Below are 24,607 nucleotides of genomic sequence, written 5' to 3'. Positions count from 1 at the left end.
TTATCTTCCAGAAACACCTGGAAGGGGAAAGTGAGAGGGGCACTTCTTGCCTTCTGATTTGAAGTCCAAATCACATGTGGTCTTCAGTTTAGAAAAAAGTGAAGACAGTATTAGGAGTTGAGGATTCAGACAGCCCTACTGCCTGTTACGTGCTCTTCTTCTTCAGAAATTGGGATTCAGCTGTTAAAATAGTTGCTATATTTTACAAGGAAGCTACAAAGTGATTACCTATGATGGTGAGGGACATTTTGGCAAATTGTTGAGGATGAAGCCTGAAAATGACCTCTCCATATCTACTAATATCTGAGGAATAAACTGTAGACGATTTTTTGTGTGTATTGAATTAGATTCTATAGCAATTATTGGATTTGAGGTTTGTATGCTTTTTCTCCTTGGTATAATCATTGTGATAGTTTAGATAACTAGGTGTCCCCAAAAAACTCATGTGTGAGACAATGCAAGAACATTCACAGGTGAAACATTTGGGTTATGAGTCCCCTAACCCAATCAGTGAATCAATCTCTGTTAGAGTACCTGAGTGGTAACTGAAGGCAGGTAGGGTATAGTTACAATAGGTGGGCATTGGGGGCATATCTTTGGGGTGTGTATATACTTTGTGCCTGGTGAGTGGAGTCTTTCTGCTCCCTTATCATCATGTGAGCCACTTCCCTTCTCCATACTCTTCCACCATGATTTTCTGTCTCATCTTGAGCCCTGAGGAAGGGAGCTGCTGTCTATGGACTGAGACCTCTGAAACCTTGAGTCTCCAAATAAACTTTTTCTCCTCTAATTGTTCTTGTCAGGTCTTTCTTCTGGTCACAGCAATGAAAAAGGTGACTTAAAACAATCATAAAAATCCTCAGAAGCAAGAATTTCAATGTCCAAATGATAAGTTATCCTACAGTGTCTGGTCCACACAATGCAGACTGGGACTTAATTTATGGACAAAAAATAATAAGAAATAAATTAAATTGTATTCTCAAGCATTCATAAATTTTGAGAGTCCTCAAGTTAGAAAAGAGAGTTGTATCCTTGTAATTCACTTTCTCACTGAGATCTCATAACAACAATGGTATCATGGTAGTAATACTTAAATTTGAGTGGCATGTATGCTGTAGGCACTGTCCTGAGAGCTTTGTATACATTTTTTAAATAATTTAATCCCTATAATGTCCTGTGATATAGATTCTAATATTATCAAGTGATGTAGAGATGCAGAGAGGTCACATATCTTTCTCAAAGAAGCTCAGCTAGTAAGTAGAAGATTTGGGATTCAAACTCAGATCCTCCAACTCTGAGGCTCATATATTCAATTTCTGCACCGTGTTGCCTCTCTAAAGAGGTCATTATTTTTATCACTTTAAGGTGACTCAGGTAGCTTAAAAAACTATCCTGTTGTCTCACATCTAATATGTAGCTCACAAGCATGTGATAGTGAAGAAATACAGCATGGTTTTTCATGGCATTACAACCCAGATCTGACCTTGCTCTGGTGGAGTGTTTGAGGTAGGCATCTTGATTAACCACATTCCAGAAGAAATCTTAGCACATGACAGCTTAAGGGATTTGAGAAACAATCTTCTCTTCCACAAAGTAGAATTCTTTTATGTGACATGTCAGAGAGATATCTCAGCCAATTTTTACTTGAATATCACCATCAATAGGGAGTTCATCATTGCAGTTTTTCTTACATTAAACTCGGATCTTACCTCTATAATTTGGGCTCATTGATCATGACTCTACTTTGCAGAGTGAGCTTAGCCTAGCTCTCATTTACATAGGTCTCATAAACCTTCCTGTTGTAGGTTACATAATGCCTAATAATAATAACTGGCGCTTACTGTATTTACTATGCCAAGTTCCTGGTAAATTTTTACTTATATTAGTTTGTTTAATCTCACTACAACCCTATGAGATAGGCAAAAGAATTAACCCGGACTAAATGATTTGCTCTGGGCCAGGAAGCTGAACAATAGAAGAGCTGGGAATTCACCCTCATCGTCAGTTTTCAGTACTCATACTCTTTACCACAGTGTCTTATTGTCTTTTAGGTAAGATACAGCCTCTTTATTTCTTGACCTTTCAACAACCTGGTCACCCTTTTACCTTCATTTATATCCTGTCTAATCTGGTAAGGCTTCGGGTATGGGCTGATAAGAAGGTCGAGAGAGAAGGAATGTACTCTCCTTTTCTGAACAGTACACTTCAATCAGCAGAGTTTAATGTCCTATTACTTTATTATGGCAACTACAGCCATGGAAATCTTTAGCATCTTCTTTCACATGAACTATTTGTAGTGCACTTCTCCTTGTACCTGGTACAATAAATTTTCTTTTGAATATGCAATAACAGAACTTTCTATCTTATCCCTATTATTTTTATCTCCTTAGTGGGCCTAAAAATTAAAAATCTTAATTTTTAATTAAAACCTTAATTTTGTCATTGAAGGCATTAGGTATCCCTCCAGCATCTATCTAGAAACTGGAAGTGGTGAAAGCAATACCCTCCAAATCAGCTATTGGGTTGTTCCTACCTTCAGGCTCTGAAGGAATCTGAACTAGCAGCCCCATAATACTGGATGCCAAATGACCAAGGTTCCAGTAGTTCCAGCCTCCTTTGAGCTTGGTTTGTCTTTTTCTTTATGCAAATAAAACCTTGCAGACAAAACAGGCCTTTTTAAAAGCATGAATTTTAAAAAATTTGTGGTTGAACAAACACATGCGTATTGGTGGCATGCAGCACACAAGGAAAGAACACAGACAGCAGTTAGGGGCTTTGGAGCTAGACCACCTCAGTTCGGATCTTGGGCTGCCAGTCAACACTGCTGACCCAATGGGCAGGTCACTCCCATTCTCCATGCCAATCCTTCCTTGCCTATAAGTTAGGCACAATCATATTCCTGCCTCTTAGAATTGCTCTTAATGAGCTAGAATACTTCACATGTTTAGAGCAGGCCCAGTACCTCATTAATTAATCAATAATTGCTAGTTATTGTTATTGTTCTAAAGCCAAAGTTGGCTAACTGCAGCCCGTGGGTTAAATCTGACCTGGCTGGCTGCCTGTTTTGGTAAATGAAATGTTATTTGGATGCAGCTACACCAATGTATTTACATATCATCTGTAACATATTTTGTGCCGCCATAGCAGAATGGGGTTGTCACAGAGACCCTAAGACCTATGTGGTCCCAAAATATTCCTATCTGGATCATCCCGGACAAAGCTTGATGTTTTGTAAGATAGAATACACAGATTCCTGACCCTGGTCTGTTACTCCTTGGATTGTAACCTTGAAGGAGTGATTGATACTTTCTGGCTTCTACTACTTTCCCTGTAATAAAGATTAGTTAAGACTCTTCCTCCTAAAGAACAAATATGTGAGAAATTATATGTTGAAGATCCTATTTGTTATTCATCTGCTCAATAATGCCATGTTTTATAGCCAGACATTTGTGCTAATTGCTGTGATACAGGTGTGAACAGGCAATTGCTGAGTTTTATTTTTTCTACCTCTCATGAGTACTTACTACATACTGAACACTCTTTGTGTGTGTGTGAACTATTCAGTCTTCATAAAAACTGAGATAAGCACTACTATTTGTCCTTATTCTACAGGTAGAGAAATGGAGGCATCAGGACATTAAGGAAATTTTTCCAAGCTCATACAGTTGACAGATGGCAGAGATGCAGTGTAAAACTGCAAAATCTAGCTCCAGAGTCTAGAGTTTTAACATTCATTGTAAAGTAATTGCTCAACCTTGAGGACTTATGATCCCCCTAGACAGACCTTTATGCAAACAAATAATTGCATGTAATTGTAAGTTTCCAAACATTTGTAAATTGATTAGCATAGTGCCTGGCATGGAATAATTCATCATCATGATATTCATGGTATTGAAGATGTTGATTTCAGTGAGAGTCACCACAAAGTATGATTGGATTTGGAAGGAGGTGTGTCTGGAGCTGTCAGGAGCAATTCATGAAAGGAGGTCTTGCCGAAAGTGAGACCTTGAGGATACAGAGAGGAGTTCTCCAGATAGATCTCCAGGCAGAGGAAACTACATATGCAAAGAACAGAGCCAGGAAAGAACATGCCACATTCAGAGGAACAGTGCTTACTTGTGAACTACAGGAACCAGATCATCTAGGCAGGGACCAGATGTGAATGGCTCTGTATGAACTGGAACAGACCTAAGTCCTCTGGTGCATGTCTCTTTAAGAACAGTGCCTTATATTCTCTGTTTGTTTAATGTCTCTCTCCACCCATCTCCCAGCATGCACATGAACACTGGGATGTGAGCACCTGCAGGGCAGGGAGCCAATCTATCTCCTTCACTGTGAGAACTCAACACTCAGAGCCCTTCTCATAGAAGAACTCGTCCAATGTTTGTTGAATTGGATGAGTACTCTAGATAGTTACCGGATGACCTGTGCAATAGGTAGCTTTCTCCGGGTCCACTGGCTTACTCTGGGCCAATGATCTTGCTTTGTTGAAGAATCGAGGCCGGTCCCATTAAATGACTACGTCATCTAAAATAGGATGATTTGGGGATGGTCTTTTATTCGGAGGTCAAAGTTTACTGAGCAAAGTGACATCCACCCTATTCTACTCCTGACTCCATGTAGTAAGACTCAACAACCCCATCCTAAAAGTCCTCATGACCTTTTGAGAAACTCTTGGCCATTCTTCAAATGCCTTTTAAAATTCTACCTTTATAAACCCTACTTGGCAGAATACAAGTGAAATAAATATTGAAAATAACAATTCTCTAGACAGTGTTGCCCAACCAGAGAAAAGGTAAGTCAAGTGGATAATCTCCACCTGGGCTTATTTTCATGTGTCAAGTGCCTGTAGGGTTTTGTAAAGTCAGAAGAAACATCTGCCCGGGCCCTTTGTCTAGAATTTGGCACACATTTTAATAGGGTTATTTGCTGGTGATGACACAAATAGCATCATGAGGTAAGACATACTCTGTTTGAAAATGTTTTTGGAAGAGGCAGCTCCCCAAGGGCTCATATGATGTTGGAAGGCTGGGGACCTGTTTTCCCTCCCTGGACAGGTGAGGAAAATGAGATCTGGGAAGGGGAAGTGACTTACCCAGGGCTGGGGAGCTAGTTAACAGCAGAACTGGAACAGTAACCTGGATCTCTGATCCCCAGGACCAATTCTCTTTCACCACAGCATCAGCCTTCTGAGAGATTAGCTATAGTTTCTGAGAAAGTTAATATTGCCTCTTCATGATTTTTCAGACTTTTTGGAAATATACATGACCTCTCTCTGAACCTTTCCTCTCTAAGGTAACCTAGGAAAATATCTGAAGAAAAAAATCTGATAACTGCATTTTGTCAGGAAATCCCACCATTACCCACCTGCCCTCCACTTGAATGTTTCATGAAAGGTCTGAATCCCCATGTTTCTTGCCTCCGGTGGATCCCCTCTCCCCTCCATCACACTAGAAAATTCACATTTTATTTTCTCCTCCCCTGGAGTAATGAAATATTTCTTTTCCTTCCTGTAATCGGAGTCCCTTTTTTGTTGTTATTCTGAAGAAGAAAACTTGAACATATCAGATGGATTTTCTGGCTCCTTAGAAACCAGCTTGGTAGGAGAGTTGATTGGATTTGCCTAAAGCATTTCCTCATTAGTAGCCTGTGTGTGCTTTTCCTTTCAAATGTCATCTGGCCGCCCCAACAAAGATTTAATTGTGGCCACTTGGGGCCCTTAGCAAACTTGGACTTTGCTGAATGTTCTTTTGAAAGCCCTACAACTGCCTGTCCTTCAAGTGAAACCCTACAAACATATTGAAAGTGACTTGGTGGATTATTGGTTTGGTGACCGCTTCTTACAGCTCTCCTCCCTCTTCTATTTTTTTGCAACTGGAGATTGGAATTTTAATTGCTCAACCACAGTTTTTAATTCATGATGCCCAGAAAGGGCATGGTTTATTAATTAGTTCTGATTATTAGGCGCCCCAAACTGGGTCTGGCTGCTTCTTGATTGGTTTCAACAGCTCTTTGCCTGAAATTACTGTCTGTAAGCACATGGAGGTGTAATTATGCAGACACTAGCTGTTCAGTTCTGCCAGGTTAAACCCTCTATTATGAATACATATTATGGTGTCTTAAAAGGCGTTTATTGAAATGCCACAGTTTAATAGTTCAGGCTTACAAAATCAAGCTCTCTTATGTTATAGGCAACAGCCTCTTAATTGGATGTTTTCTCCCAGCACATAAAAACATTGGCTTAAACACACACACACACACACACATACACACACACAATTAATTTTTTAAAAGTGTGAGAAGTAATAACGCCTCATGGTTAAAAGTGGAGGACTCTAGAGCCACTCTGCCTCAAGCCTCTTCCATCTTCTAGCGATGTAACCTTGAACATGTGACTTAACCCCTCTTCACCGAAGTCTTTGGTAAAATAGGGAAGATGCTTGTACTGTAGGTTGTTTTGGGAATTAAATGAGTTAATACACATGAAACACTTAGTGAAGTACATGGAACACAGTTACTATGTTTTTTACTGATTGCCTTAATACATTTACTTGTATTTATTGTTGTAAAATCTCTTCCAGAATTGGGGATGTATCCTTGTGACAAAAGTAGAGTGTCATCCCCTAATATCTATTCTCTGCTCCTACTGTAATAGCCTCCCCTACTCACCAATTTTGACTGGGTGGCAACAGGACTGATCAAAGTAAAGAATAAGCCAGGCATGGTGGCACATGCCTGTAATCCTAGCCACTTAAGGGGCTGAGGCAGGAGGATTGCAAGTTTAAAGCCAGCCTCAGCAAAAGCAAGGTGTTAAGCAACTCAGTGATACCCTGTCTCTAAACAAAATACAAAATAGGTCTGGGGATGTGGTTCAGTGGTCAAATACCCTCTGAGTCCCTGAGTTCAATCCCTGGTACTCCCTCCCCGAAAAAAAGAATAAATTTCTTTTCTATATATAATTGGTCATGAGACTAAGTTCTGGCTGATGAGTTGTAATTAGAAATAGTATGATAATTTCTAAAAAAAATGGCTATAAAGGAAGAAAAATAATGTTTCCATTTCCACAGGACAGAATGAGGTTGTTTTAGTCTGCTTCCACATAGGTGTGACCAAAATACCTGATAAGAACAATTCGAGAGGAGGAAAAGTTTATTTAGCACTCATGGTTTCAGAGGTCTCAGTCAATAAACAGCTGATTCCATTGCTCTGGGCCAGAGGTGAGGCAGAATATTATGGCAGGAGGGTGTAGTGGAGGAAAGTAGCTTAAGACATGTCAATCAGGAAACAGAGAGAGAGCTCTGCTCACCAGGAACAAAATATATACCCCAAAGGCACATCCCCAGTGACCTACCTTCTCTAGCCACACTGTACCTAGCTACAGTTACCACCCAATTAATCCATATCAGTTGATTAATCCACTGACTAGGTTACAAGTCTCATAATCTAATCTTTGGCCCCTGAACCTTCTTGCATTTTCTTATACGTGAACTTTTGGGGGGCATCTCATATCCAAACCATAAAAGGGTCATGGTGGGTGGAACTCAAGCAACCATCTTGGACCATTAGGTACATCATACATTTAATTTATTAACTATTGACTGAAAGAAATGTAAAACTATTTTAAGATCATATTTGGCTAAAGGAATTTGGATTTGAGACTAATCTTTACTTAGCCATAGATGATAGTTTGCTTTCACAAATGTTGGAAGCAGAGAATGATACTAAAATATCTTTTTACTTTCCCTTTTTATACTTATTACCTAATCTGACATCTCTAATATGTTGTTTATTATGATTTCTATATATTAATTTTTCTTTTTGGGGGGATGGGGGGACCGGGGATTGAACTCAGGGGCACATGACCACTGAGTCACATCCCCAGCCCTATTTTATATTTTTATTTAGAGACAAGGTCTCACTGAATTGCTTACACCTCACCTTTGCTGAGGCTGGCCTTGAACTCACAATCCTTCTGCCTCAGCCTCCCAAGTCGCTGGGACTACAGGCATGCACCACTGAGCTGGCCTCCCCCCGCCCCCTTCAGACTGGATAAATCTTTTGCTATTTTTTTTAAACAAAAAGTTTATAGAAATCTGCAATTTGTTTTCACTACATCCTGGGTTGATATGTTTGCAACAGGAAAATTCTTAGGATTTCAACATTCTCTCTAGTCTTCTGGGGCTCCAATTATACATATATTAGACCTTCTTGCTTCATCCTTCGTATCTCTTAAGCTTTATTCTATATTTTTTCATTTTTTATCTTTGCACTACATTCTGTATAATTTTTCTTATCTACAATTTACTAATGCCTTCTTCTGACATGCCTACCTATTGAAGTTTTAATTATAATGTTGTTGTTGTTGTTACTATTATTACTATTGCTAGACATTCTGTTGGTTCTTTTACCAATCTGTGTGTCACATTAAAAAGTAATTTCTGGAAGATTCTTTCAAACTCTTATTTGTTTCTATAACATACTCAAAGCTTTGCAGTATATATAAGTCTGTTCTTGCTGTCAGCTTCTTGCTGTGTTAACTCTTGCTCTGGGTACCTGTTTTCTTGGGTGAAGCATTTTGATGTTATGCCAGCTCATTGTCATTAAATATGATTCATACAGATTCTTTGAAGCCTAAGATGAAATAGCTGTTTTGAGAAAGGATTTACATTTAATTTGGTTAGGTCCCCATAGACTTGTGAAGTTTGGGACCTTCTTAAATCAGGTTCAATATTTAATGCAAACACTCACATCGCCTACTTGCTTTCTTCCTCCTCTTCTAGGCTTCAGCTCCTTTTAATCAGGAGTCACTTCTTATCATGGATAGCACAGTTCTCAGCTTGTGAAAAGTGACTGATAAATTGTGGTTGAATTAATAAATCTTTAAATTGTCACATCTATCTGGTTAATTTATTTTCTCTGTCTTTATTCTTGTTTGGTAACTTAAAAGAAACAATCTATATTAAATGTTATTCCCTGTTATGCATGTTTTCTGCAAGGCATATTTGTATGTTGTCTCTCCTTTATAAATTATTCTAGTGTTGTACCATATACTGGGTAAATATCTGCTCCCAGGCAAACTTTCTGCACTCTCATGCTTCTGCCCAAAAGTGTATCAAACCACAGTTTCTGTGATTCCTCAAACCTTAAATGAATACTCTGGAGTGTTTCTTGGTCTCTGGCACTAACCTTTTGTGGCCCTGGAAATGGTGAAACCATCCTAAAATCTTTTCCTTTAATTATACATAAAAGTTCTCTCTAGAGTTCTGATCTTTGATTTTGCCACTGTCTTGCTCATAGGCCACCATGAGTATCACTAGCACCCATAAAATAAATCCAAACCTGTTAGCTTATTATTTTTGCATCCTTCATCTAAGTGGCAAAGACAGATTTCTTGAAAAAATATGATATCTACTAAATCGGACTTCACTACTTACCATGTGACTTCATATAAGATACACTTCTGAGCATTGGTGTGCTGGTATGTACAGTAATACTATACCATAAGGGATAAACTACATAAAACTGCTAGAACTCACCCGAATTAGAATAGCCATATAAGGCATTTCTTTCTAGCAGGGTTTGAAAAGGATAATAGCATATTCTTATTCGTGTATTATTGTAGGCATATAGATGCTCAATAATTTCTAGACTTTAGTTTTCTTAGTAAACATAAAGTGGAACCTTAAGTGGTAATTTTGGAGCTTAAATATGGGAGGATACTTGAGGCATCCGATTCAATATTTGGCACAAGTGTTACTTCATTATCCCCCTTCCAAACTCAGGTACAACTTTCTCTTTCTTATGGAATTTCAATAAAAATTGAAAATTAGAATATATTATATAAGATTGTTATTCTTATCTCTACTTTTTAAAGTCCAAGCTAGCCTTTAAGGCCAAGTTTTAATACCACTTATTTCATGAGGCATCCCTGATTCTCATTCCTGAAATACTCATCCCACATTCTAGCCAGGATACCAATGCAACCAAAGGAAAAAATCTTCAACCAATCTCAGCTGATACTTGAATTTCCTATATGTCAAAAAGTATAACTCTGCAATGCACAAAGCTAAGCAGCGTTCTAGCTCCTACCAAAATGGTTTTAGAGATGAAAATTTTATTATCTCCTGAAGAGGTCTATTTATTTCACAGATAGCCTTAGTCTTTCCCCCTAAATTTTCTGCATTTGTTCCTAGGTACAGCTGTGTTACTTGCTTAAACACAGTGCCAGAAACAAAAATATTTCTTAAAATACCTGGTTCAATAATAATCTTTCTCCTTTTGTGACTATAACCTGTGCTAACACACTGGGGATAACCATGAAGCCATGCAGTACTCCTAATTGCCCTTATATTTAGTTAAAACCTTGAAATCTTCTTTTAAAATATATGTTTGTATTAAATGATTTCTCCCTTGCCTTGTATTAATAGGGTTGTTTTTGACATCTGTGATTAAGCCCCCCAACATACATACATACTACATGAATCTGGGTATATTTCTTTTCTTATTAAAACTATTGTGAACCTGATCAGTATTTCAAACTCCTGGATTCATTTGTTTTCCATGGTTTCTTCCAAGGTACTCTATTCCTAGTATAAAACTTGGCTCATTCTATTTTGCCACATAGTTTGTGTACATCTTATGTTTGCTCTTAGGTGGGCTTCCCTAGAAGCAGACCCTCTATCTAGGGGCTGGTTGACAATTCTGTGGTCTTCCAGTCTTGCTATCCTCTGCTGAGGAAAAAGCAGTTCTACACAGTGGAAGTGCAGCTATGAGTTGTTCTCTGCCAAACCAAAGCAGCTGGGATACAGCAAAAGGGATCCAGACACCAAGAACATCTACTATAGACACCCTGGGTGTTGTAACTCTCTAGGAGTGAAACTACATATTGTTTTTCTTTGTATTCTCCCTAAACCTGATTCTTTGTCTTTCACAGTGGAAGCACTAATTTATGAACTGATTTATTAAAGATCTGGAGGAAATGTCTCCTACTTTTCACTTATTGCAAACTATAGCCATTTGTAATTTTAACAGATATCTGTGAGGGACTTGGTCACTTCCCCTGCCTCCCCATGCAGCAGAAAGCCAGGGTGTGTGAATGACAGAAGGATACAGACATCCATACTACACATTCCAAGAATCTGGTTGCCCTGTCAACTCAAAAACTGTCTAAGGACAAATGCTCAAATTTAGGATAGGAAAATAGCTTCCACAATACCAAGACAAACACAGAAAAGGGCAGAATTTCAGTCTATCCCATTTATCTCTTACATTATATTTGGCCTTTAAATTTTTATTTATAGATTTACACACACACACACACACACACACTCACACACACACAGTTAAACATGAGAATTTTCTAAAAGAATAGTAAATGAATAGCAAAAGCCTATTTCTTCATCATCTTGACTTTTATTTCCACTCCTTAGACTATTGGCTAGTATTAATCTTTTCTTGTGTGTGTATTCAGAAATTATTTAGACATACAAGCATATATATTTGCAACTTTATATACAAAGATATAATAGCATGAGACTGCTGTCTGTTTCTACTAATAGCACATCTTACAGAATCTTCTACATCAATACATCTACATCAATATCGCTTTTAAATGACTATGAAATATCTTACAATTTATTTAAGCTGACATTTTTCTAGTTTTCAGATCTGATAAATAATGTTTTTTTGCTACTCAAATTGTTACCACCAGAAAATGTGCTTTCTTGTGTTTGTCTTTGTGTATATGTTCTCAGCACTATTAAATTGAAGCCCTAACCTTACTTCTGGACAGAAACCTAGTCGGGGCAGTAAACATGACTTCCAGATTTCTTGCATCTCTATTAAATAGTACATCTTCAAGCCTAAGTTATGCTTTCTCACTCTCTGCCCATTTGTTTTCAGCCTTTTCCCAGAATGCGACTTTTAATCAGAAAAGATGGATGTTGCTACGGTTGGGAAAAAGCTACAAGTCATTCTAAACCGCAGGACAGAGTCATAGCAAGTTCCTAGAGCCACACTGGTATATAATTTAAATAGTAGCATAATTATGTTCAGAGGAACAGGATTTCTGAATCTTGCTCAGAATTTAAGAGGTTCAGTATTAAGAGCTTGTCTGATGCAAGTTTCTTTCAAAGACACAAATCAGACTTTCCAGAAGTACTCAAGAGCCTTTCTTGTCTCTTTGCTTGCAGTGAAGTACATGCGAGAAGCCACGCCCTACGTGAAGAAAGGATCTCCAGTGTCCGAGATCGGCTGGGAAACACCCCCTCCGGAGTCCCCTCGGTTAGGGGGCGGCTCCTCAGACCCTCTGTCGTCGCAGTCCTTCTCCTTCCATAGAGACCGGAAAAGCATCCCCCTCAAAATGTGCTATGTCACTCGGAGTATGGCCTTGGCTGACCCCGAGAACAGGTAATGAGAGCCAAAACTCTCCTCCTTATCTCAGCAGCTCCTTGGCCTCTGAGGTGAAGCAGGCCCTTTGCCAGGCTCTGCTCCTGATCTGAAAACACTCTGGTTCCCAGAGAACAGCAGGAATGAGCCCCGCTAAGAGTGTGTGAGCTCCAGCCAGACCCTTGTCACTGGTCCACCCTCCTTCCTTCCTCTCACCTTCCTGCAGACTGTGCACGCTGAGCCCTAGCATTGGAAAGACTGGAAGGATTGAAATTAGGATCCCAACTTTCATTCTTGGCTCTATCATTGCCAGCTTATGTGACTTAGTGCACATTTCTCAAATCACGGATACCTCATTTTTGTCATCTGTAGATGGGGATAATTATAACAGATACCAGTTGTGAGGGTTCAAAGGGGAAATCCAGGCGAAGTGCTTAGCATCACGTGAAGGGTTAGATGAGAGAAGCCTTGAAGCTGCCTCCCTTTATGCTCAGGAGAGAAAAAGGAGCAGCTTCAGACCACGCCTGGAGTGCTGCTTCCCAAAGTCTGTGCATGACTTTGTCACAGGATAGATGTATCACCAATCCGGGGCAACCAGAAGGAGTCCTGCCAAGTTGAAGTCAATATTTGGGGTAACCCCTCCCCCAAAAAAAATCTTACTTTAAATCATCTGAATAGAAAAATGTACATGTTGGAGGAGAGCAAGAGATATAGAAAGAGCAGGAACTGAGCCAGGAAGGGGAGTTCTCCATGACCTCTACATTCTCATTAAAGTGCTAAAAATAGGCTCGGCTCTGCTGGTCCTTATTTATAACATGTGTGGGACAGCTGTAACCCACCCGTATAGGAAATATTTGGCTAGGTTCAGAGTTGCTGATGGGGAAAAGCCAAAGGGAATAGGGCAAGGGAGAAAATTGCCTTCTTGGCTCCCAGCTTGGTGTCTTTTTCTGTTCTCAGCCAGTGAGCTCACTCCAGGGAAGCTCTAGGGCCCTACTCACCTGCCCCTCCTATGTCAGTTATGCCTGCTCAGGGCTGGGCCACTTCTGAGACAGCCAGCAAGCAGAGGCAAGAGAGAAGTCAGAACAGGCCTAAGGAGTCGGAGTCCTTTGTTAATGACCTCCCACTCTGTTCTCCATCTTGTTCCCACGTGATTTCTGCCTGTTTCGTGAGCCTGCTGTTCGTGTGTTGCTTATCCTGAGTTTCTTCTTCCCTGGCCTCTTACCCACCCAGCCAGACAAGTCTTTTCTCCCAAGAATCTGACATGGAGGCCTCAGATGGGATGAAGTGCTTGTCTTGTTTAGGCTTTGCACTAATTCATGCCAGAAATTGCTGTCTGCAGGTCCATCCAGATCACAGATAAATGCTGTTTTTTAGTGGTCTAGCTAGGGTTCTAAAGAAATCTAACTTAGCTGACCTAATCGGGAAAATTCACATAAAAATGGCAGATTTCTACTTTTAAGAAAAATTGAAAGACCTAGTGATATTAGTAGAGGTTTCTCCTTTGAGAAGGGAATGAACCTCCTAGTCACCCCTGTTATCTACTCTTAGGGGATTCCATTAATTACCTGCCTACTATTTTACTTTACCTGCCTAGTCTTTGACATTATAACCCTGCTTAGTCCTCTTGAGTTTCCATCATGATCTCCATCCTACAGATAAATAATTGAGGCTAAGAATGCTAATATAAGTTGGTAACATCATATACCTAGTATACTGTATTATTTGGCTTCAAACCCCTGCCTATAGCATAGTGACAGCATCAGGCAGTAGCCAGTTATTTTCAGAAAATGCACAGTGACTGGAAAACTTTATTGAGGGGTCACAAAAGCTATCAAAACATTGGGGAGAAAATCCAATGAGGTGATTTCCAGGATTCCTTCTAGTGGTAGACTTATATGCCATAATGTTACTCATAGATTAGTCATTTATATTTTAAAGAATGTCTTGGTTGACATCAGGCCTGAATCAAATATTGGAAAGTTCATTTTCTGTATCATGCCTGTAGAAGAGAATAGGTTTGAAAAACCTTTATGTAGGAGCTCTTCAAATCCACCTTTGCTGAACATCTGCAGGCCTCCCACGTGGGAGAGGGAGAGCCTGCTCTGCCAGGGTGTCAAAACAAGAAAGACAGAATGAAAACGAGGATTTGGCTAAGCCAGAGGGTTCCCAAGGAGACTTCAGGAGCAGATGGGTCTAAACTGTTGTTAACAAGGAGATCATGGACCTTGGTGAGACTTCCCCTGGTTGAGGAAAAGAAGAAAATAAACAAATGTTTTGTGGAATTCCAAATATATATTGGTCAGAGTATAGCATACCATCAGAAATGTAAAATCTGCAAAACACAACTTTATGCAGAATACAAGAGACACTGCTAACACAAAGTGGTTTGAAAGGTGAGAGATATAGTGAAAGCAGACAAGGCAAATGCAAACTACCAACAGCAGCAAAAAGGCCTCGATTTTGATCTTGACAAATGACCAGGTAAATTGTAAGCTCAAAAGCACAAAATGAGACAAGGAAGGGCTGATTTACACTGAGGCCAGAATTCACAAGGAACATTCAATAGTTAGGAATGCATACCAAATAAGACAGCAGCAATCTTTAGAACAGAAAGTGCAAAAAAAGAAAGAGACAGACATGCACTCATATTAGATAATTTAGCACACACCACTACAGGGAAGTGAAGGACAAAAGATAAACAGCACATAAGAGACACCAACAACATGATTCATAAGGCCGACTGGGATACATTGCAAAATCTGTACCCTCATAATAGAGAAAACACTTTCTTTTCAAATCCGCATAGAATATGCACAAAATTCTCCACACATAAGGTCACAAAGAAAATACAGTAAATTCCACTAGGTACGAGTAATGCAAATAACATCCTCTGATGATAATAGAATAAAACTAGAAAGCCTATAACAAATTAAGACCTCAGAATGTATAGTGTCTTTCTTCTTGGACTTTTAAGTTTTCTCCATAAAATAACTTTTGGGTCAAAGGAGAAATATGAACTAAAATTGTACCATTTCTTTAAAAATAAAAGTGATGTAAACAGTGCATGTAGTAAATATAAAAGAGAAACAAGAAGAAAAAAAAAAACAGGTATAAACTGTGTGGTCAGCTCAACCCATGGTGAAATCTTGGTTCGACAACATATACATGAATTTAAGCAAGAATTTCATTTACTTTAAATAGCCATTCTAGGTCCTAAGTCCTCTCATCTCCATTTTATTGACAATAAAACTTCATGAGAAGTGAGACTTGAAGCCAACAGCAAATCTGGAATTCCAGGCCTGGCTGTCATCAAGCCCAGTTTCTGAATCCTTGTTCCCACTGCCTCCAAATTCTGCACCTGGCAGAACAGCTCACCTACACTGTAAGCCAGGAGTTAATGGTCTCCTGGGTGCTAAAACCTGAGAATTGATGACAAATGCTACAGCATCTCGGGGCTAATCCTCTCAGTTGGTGACACACAGCTGCTTATAGTTTGCATTAAAACCTCTAATGCTCAATTTCTCAAATAGAAACAGCCATAGAACAGCAGGCAAGATTGCTGCTCTTTCTGTAAAAAAGGTCACTCCACAGGCTCCGACTGCACAAGGACCTTTCCCTGCTCGTGGGTATCAATGATTACAGCATTTTAAAAATTCTACTTCTTACACATCTCTTGCTTTTCATATTCAGCTCTTTGCCTTCATAGCTGCTGCCCTGGTCCAGGCCACATCCTCAGTTCCTCAAAGTTGCTGAATCTATTTCTGACTGGGTGCTTTGTTTCCCACTTGCTCCTTCTCCATCCCCATCTACTTCACACCCTGCTAGTCTAGAGAAGGAGAGAAACTTGAAATTTACCCTTTTGATCAAATGGCTTTTTATCACCTGTGCTAACACCTGACACCTCAGTATTGCATGAAAACCCCATTAGATTTTGAATCTTCCCCAACTTTTCTAGCTCTGTGCACCTCATCCTTTATGATCCAGCAGCCCTTAAATAACTTGTAAACTTCCTACAGTTGCTTCCTGACAACTTCCTGCTCACCCATTAAGCCTCAACACAGGCAGTCTTTTTGGACAGGATGTCCCACTACCCCTTGTGTACACTACACCTCCGTCCATTCTATAGTACCTTTCTTAATGACTTGCAAATCTTTCCTATGCCTACCTAGTTCCAGAGCTTCTCAAGCTCTGAGGTACCCTGTATTTTTATTTTAGTGCCCCAGCTCTCTGGAACTTTGGTGCAAAAGTATGCATACAAAAATATTTTGTTAATAAATTATAGATGGCATGTTTATCTACTTTGGGCATTTTTACCTTTTCAAACATTTCTTGAATAAAAAATAAAACTTTCCACTAAAAAACCTTGAGATAACAGAATAAATAAAATCATAGCTGTATGTTGACAGAGGTAGGGAACTTAAAGAAACCAGACAATCCATTACCCAAGTCTATTATTGGATTGAGAGCAGCTATACCAACATGGGCAGTTGACAAGGTGTCAGTCACGACCATGTGCTCTACTACACGCCAGAATTCCTGTAGGTTTTCCTGGTTATAGTATAGAGAGAAATATATAACCACTCTTGGAAAAAAAAGTATGCATCTCTGTTTGTGGTGAACAAATGAAAAAAATCACAGAAGTTCCTGTCCTCTTTTCAAATAGAAAAGCTCCACTCAACACACTTGGTGATTCCAAGGGGTCTGATATGTTCCCCATCAGTGATGTCAGCACAATCCAGCACCTGAGATTCAGCGACAGAAGATCCACAACTTGATTCAGTAGCATTATGAGAGTGAATCCATCTCTAAGAGGTAGACACACATTAACCTCATAGCCACTTACAAAGGATACATGATCTCACTACATGAGAAATTTAACTGTCGTAGAAGTTATTTGGTGAGTGTGGAATCAATACAAGAGGTGCTAATAGATCTGAAGAAGTATATTTTAGACGAGGAAATTGGAGGCCCTCCCTTCAGGGATGGGGAGAGCCTTGTCAAGGTGACCATTATGTAAATTTTTGCTTTGCCAAGACTCCCTCTCCTTTGAGCTGTACATAAATTAGCCTGGGGCTTCCCCATGAGGTGCTCCCCTGTCTTTTCATGGCTAATTAATCCCATTCATTTCACAGGGTTTTTTCTTCTGATGAGGATCAGTAAATTGGGTTTTGCTTATGAAATTTAATCACTTTCTTGTCCCAGCTTCCTGATATTGCTCTCATATCACCTTGTTTAAGAGACTTAGATGATCTCAAATATTAGTTACATACATAGTCTTTAGGTGACTACCAACAAAAGAATAATTCTTTTACTAAATTTAACCTTTTTTTTTCCCCCTTTGGGGGTACATTATCGCCGTCTATATCTAATATAGAGTTCTCAGCTTATACTCATTAAACTTTGAATACTATTGAAAATTTCCATCACTGAGTTCATCTAGAATGGAGATTCGTTAGCTGCTCAAACCTGTCTTTTCTTCTCAGCAAGTCTGTTTGTGAAAATCGTTTCTCCTCTGAAGAGACTAACACAATAAGTTTGTTTTTATTTTTTCATCCTTGGTTGGACAATGGCATAATGGTGGCTTCATAATCAAAATTAATGTCAAGAGGTCATGATTGACACCACATTTTAGAAACAGAAGAAAAATGCAAAATCAATATATAATGGTGGATAATGGTATAAGGGACACATTTTAAATATCTAAAATGGAGGTACAAATGAAATACCTCCTAAGATCATTGAATCTCTAGATTTGAGGATAGAAAAATATGGGTTTGAATCTCAGTGTCATTACTTATACTCTTTTACTTGAGGTGAACTATTCAGTCTCTGATACCTAGTTCCTTACCTGTTATGATCTGAATGTCTGTGTCCCCTCAAAAATTTGTATGTTGAAACCTGACCTTCAATGCAGTATTATTAATTAAGTCACACAGTCACTCACTCATAAATAGCATAGTGCCCTTATAAAAGAGGTTCAAGGAATCCTGTGTGCCATTCCAACATGTAAAGACATGTAACAGATGCCACTGATGAAAAACATAAGTTTTTCCACTAGACACCTAGAATTCCTAGCCTCTAGAACAGCAGGAGATAAATTTCTGTTGTTTATAAGTTACCCAAGCTAAGATATTTTATTATAGTGGCCTGTAAAAGACAAAAATTGGTGCTGAAAAGTGGCATATTTCTATAACAAATAAGTAACTGCATAATGTGTGGAGGCTGGAAGAATTTTCAGGTGCACTACTGTGAAAGGAGACTTAAGGGTGATTCTGGTGCAGGCTCAATAGAAGAGGGGTATAAAAAAAATCTTCAGTCTTCTTAAAGATCACCTGAAGGGCCCTGGAGAGAACATTAGTAAAAATTTGACCAATAAAGGCATTTCTGGTGAGGTCTCAAAAGGAATATGATATTAGACAATGGAGAAAGGGCCATCTTTGTTATAAAGTGGCCAAGACCTTGGCTGACTTGTGTTTGTGGTGTAGGAGTATTTTCAGGGATGAACTAGGATATTTGACAGAGAAATATTTAAAAGTGCTGAGGGTCTGGCATGGCTTCTCTTGACTGCTTATAGTAAAATGCAAAATGAGAGAAACAAAGAGGAGATTTACAATCAAAAGGGAAGGGGAATTTAAACATTTGGAAAATGCTCAGACTGACCATGACATAAAGAATGAAAAGTGTGTTCAGACAGAACACAAGAAAATGTTTGCTAAGAAGATAGGTATGGGTAGGTGAAGCCAGAAGCTATTATTCATCATGTCAGTGGAATAATGACTCCAAAGGCATTTTGGAGATCTTTGCAGCCTCTTTACCCATCACATGCTTAGAATGCCCAGGCCTTGAGAACAGAAATGTTTAAAACACCTGCTCCTCACAGTATGGTACAGCACTTCTTGGCTGCAGGCCCAAGATTCCAAAGTGTGGCACAGGTTGTCCCTCTGGAGGGCACAGGTAGCAAACTTGGGTGGCATCTGCATAGCACCATCTCTACTGGTACACATGGTTACCAAACTGTTGGCCATGGCTGTCACTACCTAGATTTCAAAGGATGTATAGGAGAGCCCCAGGTCCCAGGCAGAGAACTTTCTAGACCATTACAGAAAGTCCTTACTAAGTCAAGACCCAGTGGGACCATGGGAGCAGAGCCACCCAGCAGACCTTAGAGCATAGAGCTACTTGCATGCAATTCCAACTTGGGAGAGCTGCAGAGAAGGGACTTCCAACCAGGAGAACTGCCACATGGGCTGTGCCCAGCAATGCCATGGGACTGGTAGCTTCCTGAAATATCACAGTGGCAAAGCTTATAACTGGCTATGTATATCATGAATAAAAGTCAATGTTCTCTTTTTATTCAACTGTAATTTTAAAAAATAAATTAAACAGTTACCATTAGATTCAAAACTGAAAACAAACAAACGAAAAAATAACTGTGAAATTATGGACTGCCCTCTACCACCAGAAATACCATTATAGTCGTGATTTGTCTGTCTGGTCTGTCTGTCTACAGTTGCTTCACAAATGAAATATTTTGTTACTGGAGAAAGGCATAAAAAGAGCTATATTTCTTAAAATGGTCTTGGTGTTTGACCCTACAATATTCATAGTCTGCCTTTGAGAAATATAAGAAGTAGAATATGTAGTAACATTTCAACTGTTGTCTTAAAAGTGATTGTGATGGGGAAATTCAGGGACGTTGGGTTGCATTAGTCAGATGTTTGAAATAGGAAACAAGTCCTAAATAGGAACATGATTTTTCAGCATATACAGTGAGTGAGACTAGGAGACATCACTTGGCCACACACCTAACACAATAGGCCATATGCTCCCTTTTGAAATCTGTCTTAAATAAAAATTTCAATGCCATCAAAATAATAAAGGCAGAGAGTTTAAATTTCAAATAAAACTACAAGATTTATGTGTTTCAAAGCAATCGGAGTTGATTATTTATTTTGTAGCCTATTTGGATCAATCTAGGTCCTCACCACCGAGGTGTGGGAAAGTTGCCCACATTGATGTTGTTTTGTTCCCTCTGTTTTCTTAGTCACCTTCCTGGAAGGATCTTGGTCCTCCTAGATGGTGTCCTAAGTCTGATTCTTTTTCCACTATTTCCATCTCATGGTTTTATTTTTTTGACCCTTCCCATGAATGTATTTTGTCTACATTTCAACTATAATATTTTTGCTGTCCGAATGTTCCTTTTTCATAGAACTTCATTCTTATTTTAAGGATGACACATTTTTTTTTTCAATTCTTAGAGACTATTAATTAGATTCTGTGTGTGCTTTCTGTTTCTCCATTCTGTTTGTTTGGATCCTCACCTTTGCTGTTGGAAGTTTCCTCAAACGTCTGCTGAGTCTTTCTAGTCTGTTTTTTATTTAGACTGAGAATAAGAAACCTGTTAAAACCTATGTGTGTGTGGGTGGGGCTTGTCAGTGGTGAGAATTCTTGTAGCTTTGTTGCTTGGCAAGCCTTCCTTATTAACAGGCACCTTCCAATTCTGCAAATGTCAGTGTTGGAGAAGTTTTCTCTGTGTCTATTCATTCACTTAGGTAGGAAAGAATGATCCAGTCTCTTTCCTCGGTTGTGGATGAGGGGTGAAAAATGGGAGAACACCCAGCTGCCAGCAGCTGGACCCTTGTCCTCAGCCCTGACCCTCTCCATGGGATTCGGAGCCTCTGCAGGCTGAGCACGGCCCAGGGGCCCCCACCTGGCTGAAATCCTTTCTGTGCCCCTTTAAGTTTGTAACTTCCTCTGCTCTACAGAGTCAGTTTCCTAGCTCCAGTGCTGTCTGTGCTCCCAACACATATTGGATTCTTACTTTTCCTCCTCTTTGGGGCTTAGACCTACTTTATAGTCTTTTTACAAGGATCTTATAAGGGAGGAGAGATTTACATGAATGGCCAAGCTGCTGTGTTTTTCTCAATAAGAATCTCTGCATAATTTACATCTTTGTATACAATAGAGTGCACAAAAGATTCATTTTAATGAGCATAAAAGCAGTTTCATAGCCTTGTTATTTTTAAGAAAATCTATTTCCTTCATAAATAAACTTCAGCATTCATACTAATTATCATACATTTTTAATCAGTGGGGTATAAATTAGTAAGGTTTCTGTAGCAACAGTAAGCTAGTTAAAAACCGTCTCTGGTTTGCCTTGAGAGAAGAAGTTGAGGAGAGGGCTCACTAAGCACCAAGCCACAACTGCATGAAGACACAGTGCCACAAGAGCATATTGGGGCTAATTCCTGTACTGTACACACCAACCCAGGAAAATTTCAGTTTCCCTTTCTGAAGAGCTCTTAGGTTGAACTTGACCATCTGGGAGCTGAAGGATTTTTGCTAATGTAGAGTCTCAAAATATAGGTCTTGATCCTTTGCTCTTGATACATTAATTGAACTCCATTTGGTTTGCAAATAGCTGCCCCAGGATTTTCCAGCTGAGTTAATGAAGCCTTTGAAAGTGACCTCAGTGCTACCATGGTGGCTATCACCTAAGCTAGCGGGTCCACTAGGGGAGAGGGGGCTTCACAGAGGACCTCTGTCCTCCCTTTTTTCCACAGGTGTGGAATTTTGTTTTCCATAGTGGGGAAAGGGTTGGGGCACTTAGCACTACAAATGTATTTAAAGCAACCTCTATTTGGACATGTAAGGCATGTGTCTAATGACAGACACTTCCTTTGCTCCTAAATAATATCAGAAAAGGAATTTTGACATCACTGAAATGTTAAATCTGATTAAGATTGATATCTATTTTTTTTTAACTTTAAGACAGACTGTTTTGATCCTCTAAGTTCTATGATAAATGTCTTGTGTGTCTTTTGTATTTATCACAGCTCTTAGGACAACACATAGAAATCATTAAATACAGTCCAGGTTCTATCAGGACACAGGTGTCACCCCTGAAGGATTAACTGTTTAATTCTTGGGGACTTTATAGAAAAGAGTAGCTATGTTAAAGGCACCAACAAGAGATAGGGAAGTGCCCACAGCTCAGCAGGAGCAGGAGCCTGATACCACCCCTTGGCCTGAGAAGCAAAGGGAGCAAGTTTCTGTGACCTTGAAGACAATATCCCGGGAGAGGGATAGTGGCTCAGTGGGGGCTGGGATAAGCCCATACCACAACCTTTCTTTTCTCCTGGCCTGGAATCTTCTGTTGATGCTTCCAAGTAGCTATACACAAAAGGAAGCCAGAGGCTAGGGGGTCTAAGTGATGCCATATTCCCTATAGAATTTGACCTTTTGGAGCACAGAGCAAGGAAAGAAAGGCAGATAATGGATCTAGAGGGGAAAAAAAATCACAAAAGTCTATCTACATTCTATCTTTTTGAAAATAGCTCTGAGATATATATATATAAAATATGACTGATAACAAGGTATAAGAAAGTGTGGTTCACCCAGACGCTTCATTCCCTAACACTGTTGGATAACAACATTATGTTAGACAGCCCCAGAACAATTATGGAGGTTTCTATTTAATAAAAAGGTGTCATGCTCCACCTAGAGTTTTGTCAACGATTATTTTTGTTGCTGTTTGTTGTTGTTTTTTGCTATTGCTGTTTGTTTTTGTTATTCATTTTAGGGATTGAACCCAATCCTTTCTAAACTTTTTCAAATTTGAGACAATAAGTTGCTGAGACTGGCCTCAAACTTGTAATCCTCCTGCATCAGCCTCCCAAGTTGCTGGGATTACAGGCATGCACCTCCATGCCTGGCCCATTTCTTATAGCCACCGTGACTTAAGCTTCATGGGGAAAGGATAATCAAGAGGCTTCAAGGATAAAACAGAATTTGTTTTAATGGAGATAGAAGCTTCATGGTCAGTGCAGCAGGAGGGGACAGGGCAGCTTGGCCCTGGAATGGGCTTGGGATGGACTGTTTGACTCTCCTTGGAAAGTGTGGAGGTCTAGCAAGAAACTTTCTTCCATTATGACAAAGCTCTAAGCTGGAGAAGGCACAGGTAAGAGTGCTGCTGTCACCATTCCAACCTGGTTTTGGCAGTGAAACATTTATAAATAGGCATCACATAGACAGGGGGAGCCATCAGAAGAGGAAGCAGGTCCACCTGAGCAGTAGCCTTTCATCAGTGGGAATCAAAACTCTTGGCTGCGAAATTTTAACATTGACTTTCTCTCACCAAAAGTGCCAAATTATTTACCCTTTGGTGCATACTTCTAATGCGGTGAAACACATCTCCATTGTGAAACACACAGTAAATGCCAAGTAATGCAATTTGTTTTCATGGCCTGTGTTATTAAACATTCAGACAATCAGAAAATGCTTCTTGGTGTTACCTGCAAAGGGAACACTAGATCCGGAAGTTAGAATTCATGGAGGTGTTTTCTCAAACACTCTTGCAATTTTTTTTTTTTTTTTTTTTTTTTTTTTTTACCACATGGAATGTGCCGTCATGAAAAGATGATTGACTTTCAGGCCAGGCCAACCTGGCTTTGATTATTAGTTTTTCTACCTATAACCCAGGTGATTTCATGAAATTTAAATTCTTTGAATTTTTAAAAACTATATGAAATAAGGCTGACAGTTTATGTATATACTGTTCTTAGAATTAAATAAGTCAAGAGCTAGAAATACAGCTCAATGTACAGTACTTGTCTACTGTGCATGAGGTCCTGGGTTCCATCCCTAGCACTGCAAAAAAAAAAAAAAAAGAAAATTAAATGAATTGATATATGCCTAATGCCTGGGACATAGTAGGCACTTAACAAATATCATCTCTTCCGGTTTCCCTCTTCTTTGAAAAATGTTCGACCCTACTAAGAATACTAAAAGTCCTTCCAATGCCATAAGGATATGTTAAAATTTTTTTTAGTTTTATTAAGTGCTGGGAAAGCCTGAGTAAAATATTGAGTTGAAAATTATCAAACAGCTGTTTCAATAGATGAAAACCACACCATGATTTTATATGTTTCTGTCTGATCCTGTATCTATAGTAGCTGACAGTTTGAAGAACTGGGTCAGTTTGCAAATAGCATTTTTAGATTAATTTCTCCAGGAAACACAGAGATAGGCTTTGAATCACTAAAAAGGTGTAGAATCCTACCAGGGCCACATATGGTTATGTAGAAATATTCCAATAAGCTTTGCTGGCACAATTCTGTAGCCTGCTGCTAGATATGAAGAAAGGAGAGTGGCATATAAAACAGGGTGCATGAGCTGGAGTGGAAATTTGAACTAGAACATTCCTGCTGATATCAGAGTA

The 24,607-nt window shown here is 39.3% G+C and overlaps 1 protein-coding gene across 1 annotated transcript in view; it reads left to right on the top strand.

The window, feature by feature from the left end:
* The window catches only part of Sntb1 (syntrophin beta 1), a 227,363-nt gene that overhangs the window by 84,530 nt on the left and 118,226 nt on the right, over nt 1-24,607 (top strand). The window contains exon 2 of the mRNA XM_076835407.2: nt 12,192-12,408. Within this exon, the coding sequence (XP_076691522.1) occupies nt 12,192-12,408 (217 nt within the window). The remainder of the gene's footprint in view (nt 1-12,191; nt 12,409-24,607) is intronic.

This window comes from Callospermophilus lateralis, chromosome 16 (genome assembly GCF_048772815.1).
Source record: "Callospermophilus lateralis isolate mCalLat2 chromosome 16, mCalLat2.hap1, whole genome shotgun sequence".
Taxonomy (NCBI): domain Eukaryota; kingdom Metazoa; phylum Chordata; class Mammalia; order Rodentia; family Sciuridae; genus Callospermophilus; species Callospermophilus lateralis.
The sequence above is the reverse complement of the archived record's forward strand: the minus strand, read 5'-3'. Positions and strand labels throughout refer to the sequence as shown.